General features: G+C 37.4%; 1 protein-coding gene across 4 annotated transcripts in view; it reads right to left on the minus strand.

Moving 5' to 3' along the window:
• Positions 1-5,731, minus strand: part of LOC145993824 (uncharacterized) — a 30,394-nt gene extending 24,663 nt beyond the window's left edge. For 2 of the 4 annotated variants that reach the window (XM_083129664.1, XM_083129662.1), the window contains exons 1-2: positions 5,688-5,731; positions 3,615-3,705 (exon numbers count right to left, since the gene is read on the minus strand). In XM_083129664.1, coding sequence (XP_082985790.1) covers positions 3,615-3,685 — 71 coding nt within the window. In that variant the 5' untranslated portion in view covers positions 3,686-3,705; positions 5,688-5,731. Of the gene's footprint in view, positions 1-3,614; positions 3,706-5,463 lie in introns of all 4 variants that reach the window. The other 2 variants (XM_083129663.1, XM_083129660.1) reach the window with 1 other exon arrangement.
• Positions 5,732-6,000: the final 269 nt, after the last annotated feature.

Below are 6,000 nucleotides of genomic sequence, written 5' to 3' on the forward strand. Positions count from 1 at the left end.
TCCTTTTTCATTAAAATCATAGCAATTACAGTAAAATATGTATTAATCCTAATATCGACCAAACAACCCAAAAATTGCAACAAGGAAGTGGTAAATGTCAATAGCCACTTATTGTAGTAGATTTCTACTTGAAAATAGTTTAAAATATGATCCCTTTTCTAGAAATTTTAATGTGCAATACTGCTACAAAAATGTTGAGTAAATTTCCTTGACATTTCCAGAAAAAAAAGAAACTTCCTGACTTTTCCACGGTTTCCAGACTGGTAGACACCCTGATATTATTTTTATAACACATCAGCACACAATATAGTTACAGTTACAAGGTTTTTATTATTTCTGCAACCATGCATGTGTGTATATTGCATTATTTGATTTAAAACTTCCATGAACCAAGTTGGGAAGAAAATAATGCATGGCTCTGATAAGAAATCAAAGTATAAAAATAATAAGCCATAGAATAAACAAGAGAAGAGGAAGAAAAACATAGAAATAAGAATGCATTTTAAAATGTATGCACTATGCAAGTAATGAAAAGGAAAGCAACATTAATAAAGCAGAAAATAGATCACATAAAAACTTAGGAAATAATAAGCAATGTTTCTAGATTAAGATTTGGCACACACATTTACAAATATTTCTAGGTTTAAAAAAACAACAGTATGACTAAAAACAGACACAAAATGCAAAGATATCTCCAGTGCATTGCCATGTGTAATGAACGTGCATAGGGGATGTGGAGGTATGGCTCAACACATTCTCAATATTGGCCACACTGGAGGTGATGTGACCAGAAACTAGCCTGTTAGAAACACTCAGGAAACCAGACGCTCTGCAAGATTACTAGCAGAATCAATACTACGGAGCCCCAGTCAACAATGAAACAGAAGGCCTATGAAATGCAGGAAGGGTTTGAAAACGGTCAAAACACAACTGGACCAAGTGATAGAAGAAGAGAAAATCAAACCCCGTCCAGCAGGAAATCCTTTTGCAGTTAACCCCAGAAGGTCCAACACTCTGAGACTTACATGTAAAAATGTCTTGTTTTCTATTGACCTTAATCAGTATACTTTGCAGTTAACCTCGTATTCCATTCTGCAATTGCAAGGTATGATAATGTACACACAACATTCAGGTGTAGTTGTGGTATTATGTTTTCTATTTTATCGTTTTATTCTTTTCTTTCATGCAGAATTCCCCATAGGTCTTTTGTCTACTAACCAATATATGGTATAAATTTGAACATAAATTTTTTCCTTCGAGGTCATACTTCTTACAATGAAAATTTAATCTTGATTCTGTGCAGTTTTACCGAGTTCCCTGTTAATAAAATCAGATTGAGATGTTCACAGGGTACAAATTACAAGAAAAATCTGGAAAAATATTTAATTTATGGGACATGTTCACCTCATCTCAACTCACCAACTCATTACATAAATGTCTTCATGATTGGGAAAAGAGAGACGCGGTAGTATATAAATACGGAGAAACTAGTACTCACTTTTATCCGCGAAGCTGTTTTTTTTTTTTTTTCCGATTAATTTCAGTGGCCACTGCCACCATCCTCGTTGGAACTTGCTGCGCTGTTGCTTGGCATGCGTCTTTTGTTTGTAGTTCTCTGGCTGCCGTTAGGTGCGCTGCTAGCCAACATCGTCATGCACCTGGCTGAAAAAGAGATACTCCACACTCCAGAACTACAACACATCCGATATGGAAGATACGCGGACGACACAATAGTTGTATACAAAAAGGCAGAAGAACTCAACCTCCTAGTGAACAAACTAAATAACATCCACCCCAGGCTCAACTTCACCGTAGAGCATGAAAAACTTGGTAAAATCAACTTCCTGGACATCACCATCAGCCGTGCACTTAACAAATTCACAACCACCGTCTACAGAAAACCGGATGCAGGCAACCAGTACATACATGCTCTCTCTAGCCATCCCCCTAAGCAAAAAGCCAATGTGTGGCTAAACTTTTATCGAAGAGCCTTCTCCTACTGTGGCAAAGAAGATGATCTACGAGAGGAGATAGCCACCATCACAGAAATAGCCCTGAAACATGCCTACACTGAATCACAACTTTCCACTTGGTGCAGTAAGGCGGAAATACAGGTCAGACACCCTAACCTACCACAATCAACCCAGCCACAACCAACCCCCAGCGACCAATATAAATGGTTTGCCTTCCCCTACCATCCCACCACTTCCAACCGCATAGCCAAAGCCCTTCTCCCATTTGGCATCAAAGTAGCGCACAAACCCAACTCCAAAATAACTGATAAACTGAACAAGCACAAACGGTACTTCCTCTCCCCCCTTGACAACCCAGGTGTATATGATGCAGAGTGTGAATGCAAGGCTCATTACATCGGCAGGTCCATCAGATCTGTCAATGAAAGAATCCAACAGCACCTAGCAGATGCGAAAAAAGCCCAACCCACTACTGGTCTTGCTAGACATATCAAATACAATAGCCATAAAATTCAAAAGGTTAGAGTCAAACACACTGCCCACATGCTCATAGAAACCAAAATCAAGGAAACGCACGCCATAATGCACTTCCCGCACGAACTAAACATCGATAGCGGGCAAGCGCACCATACTTGGATTCCACTACTGCAGCAGTTATCGCCCGGAAATAGCAGACGACGCACCAAGATGCACAGCGCACCTAACGGCAGCCAGAGAACTACGAACAAAAGACGCACGCCAAGCAACAGCGCAGCAAGTTCCAACGAGGATGGTGGCAGTGGCCACTGAAATTAATCGAAAAAGAAGAAAAAACAGCTTCGCGGATAAAAGTGAGTACTAGTTTCTCCGTATTTATAAATGTCTTATCGGCCATAATTATTTATTTTTTTAAATACTTAAAACTAGTTTTTCCAAAATAATTTATGGTAAAGGTTCTGAATGATTAATGATTCTTTCAAAGTTTCCTAGGAGAAAGACAAATTATTGCAAAATAGTGAAAATGATTGTGAAAGTAAATTTGAAGCTTCCTGAAAGTAATTAACACAGTTTGCAGTTCCGAATGTTATATTTATTAATGAAAAAAAATATGTTCAATGCACCTTACCTGAACATTCCTGCTTCCCATCCACAAGGCATTCCACAGACTGCTACCTGACTTGCCTAACTACGAAAGCATTTTGGGATTTTATTGAATGCTAAGGGCCCTAAACCTGACCTAATGTAATAAAAACTACACAATAGCTCACTCACTCAAAACCCCTTTGCACCCCAGACATGTGAACATGACGGTGGCAGTCCGTTACCAAGACGACAATAAATAAATGACTGGTGGCAAGGAAAGAATAATAGGTGTATGTGGAAGCAAAAAAACATTCTAAAACAAACATGCATCCAAAGTATGTGCAAACAGTCATAAATGGAAATCAAACCATGTAAAAAATGTCTGTGTACCAAGATGAAATGGGAATTAAACAGTCTGAACTTGGATCAAATTAAAAATAATTTGACAACAAATTTAGTGATATGAGGCTAAAGAACAACATTTTGAAAAAGGAAATTAGTATGAATTCTGTGTAGTTGCTTGTCAAAAGTCATAGTACAAAAATTATCTAATTATATACATTACATGCATTCACTTACCAACGGTATAATCTTTGTTGAAAGTCATTTGATGATAGTTCATCTTTGTTTGAAAAAGGGCCATGAGCCATAGTCTCCTTGAAACTTCAACCTGAAAATCAAAAATAATTAATTTTGTAATATACTATCAAATTAAGTAAGAAACAGAAACTTGAGAAATAGTATTACGGTAAATGTCTGTTATATCGGAGACATATTTCTTCATTTTTACAGAAGAAACTACTCATGGAAATGAGTTTCTGTAGTATTTTGAAAGTTCGTGGAGGTATTTTCTCACAAGAAATAAGCACTTTTGATATAATAAACTTGCATTTTGTGCAAAGTGACAACATTATGCCGTTGTTTCCATGAAGTACCTGCAGATGGCGCGAGTGTCAAAAGTCACGCGGTCTCACCAGTGTTTCCAAACGTGCATTTTTTGCCAGAATTTTATTGTTTTTATTTTTGTAACTATGCTTACCTAACCTAACCCAACCTTGCCGGAAATGGTTCGTGGGGCTATCGTGAATGGTTTTTGGGGCTATCCGTCAATGGTTTGTGGGGCTATCGGGAATGTTTTTTGGGGCTATTGGGAATGGTTTCTGGGGCTATCCGTCAATGGTTTGTGATGACATAATGAACACGAAAGTAGGTATTTTTCGGTTAAGAAGGTTGAAACACTGCATACCCACTCCAAATCGACAAAACACAAGCACGATGCACGATGATCTACAGCTGTGTGCATCATATTGTATGTTCCGCAACAGAAGAAAGGGCCCAAAAGAATTACTCGTAATGTGAAAAATCTAAATTATTTTCATGTAAAAAGCATAATGGCACCTTCAACTATGTTCCGCAATACAAAATTGGTAAGTACGAACCATTTAAAACTGAAAATATCCGATAGAAATGTGTCTCCGATATAACAGACATTTACCAATATTACTAATGCACAGCAATTTGATTTCCACATGCTGGATGATCATAGTGTGTGACAGGATGAGGAAAGTGTTTGAAAGTGAGCGTGATTTAGACTTTGAAACTGTAGAACATGATCTGTTGGATTTAAGTTCTGGTTGTGGTGTGGCAAAACTCCACACAAAATAGTATGTTCAAGCTGCTGGAGGTATATTTCAGTTCTAAAAATGTTACATACACACAGAAGATCAAAGTGTACAAATCCATGGCGATCCAAACCCCTAATTGAGCCTGTCTAACCTACTTGTGTAATAATTATAGAAGAGGAATTATATTTTTGCACAAAAACACAAATCGTAGCGCAATGTGCTAACCACTCTGCCACGGGGCCGGCTGTACTGCTGATATGTCACATGAACTAAGTATGAAGGGATATTATGTTCCTAAATGCTTTCATTGTCAGGTTACGCAGGTCATGATTCACACTATTAACATTAGAATTACCTCTGCAAATACTACCCACCACCTGATCATGTAATTTCTGGTCTTCAGAACTTTCTGCTATTCTGACTACTTGTTAATAGTATTAGTCGCACCCATTTTAATTTTAAATAACTTCTTAGCAGTAAGTTCATGCTATTCTCACCACCTGGTGAAAATAGTCGCAGCCTAATAAGAAATAGGCTATATATTTCCATATTATTTTTGTCAGTCTGACAAAATATCGCCCTAAAAATACCAAATCTGCACGGAAAAATAAATATTTCCCTAATATACAAGGCCCAGAATCATAATTCACCAGTATTTTTCAAGAGAAGTAAGTATGGTCCAGCACAATTCCCGGAATTGACATATTTCAGAGTTGTCAAGCATGAAGACAGAAAAATATTTTCACACAATATCTGATGTACGAATTATAACTATAGTGTATAATATGAAATGTATAATTAACCTCTTGTATTTGCAGTCCTCGCTTGTATTTGAAGTCCTTAAGAACATAAATCCAAAACTTTCTAATTAAACACTTCCTGCATTGTTCGCCAATATCGAATACATTTCAAGGACCGAACTTTCCTTACAGCCGAACAGTACACAAATAAAGTTGAAAATTAATCGCATCCATAAATAACATGCTTCCACTTAAATTTAAGTAGCATTATACAAATATTAACATACGGTAATTTAAAATTTTCCCACCCACTTGGATGTTTACATCTCGGAGTGGGAGACGCCTGATGTAGAGACATCTAGTGATAAACGTGAGAAGTTGCCAATAATAAGAGAATAACGAATTTCGATTCTCCTCGAGTTGACTGATTTCGTGTTTTAACATCAACTCCACTTTATGCAGCACAGTAAGGCCAATCGGAATTGGACCTACAGTTTTAAAGTGCGATCCGAACCACTATGTGCCTCCACCGGGTATCAAACCCGGGACCGAATCTCATCGACTTCTATAAATAATAAAATAATAGTAATGATAGTGATA

Source organism: Lepisma saccharinum, chromosome 10 (genome assembly GCF_977018435.1).
Source record: "Lepisma saccharinum chromosome 10, izLepSacc3.1, whole genome shotgun sequence".
Classification (NCBI taxonomy): Eukaryota; Metazoa; Arthropoda; class Insecta; order Zygentoma; family Lepismatidae; genus Lepisma; species Lepisma saccharinum.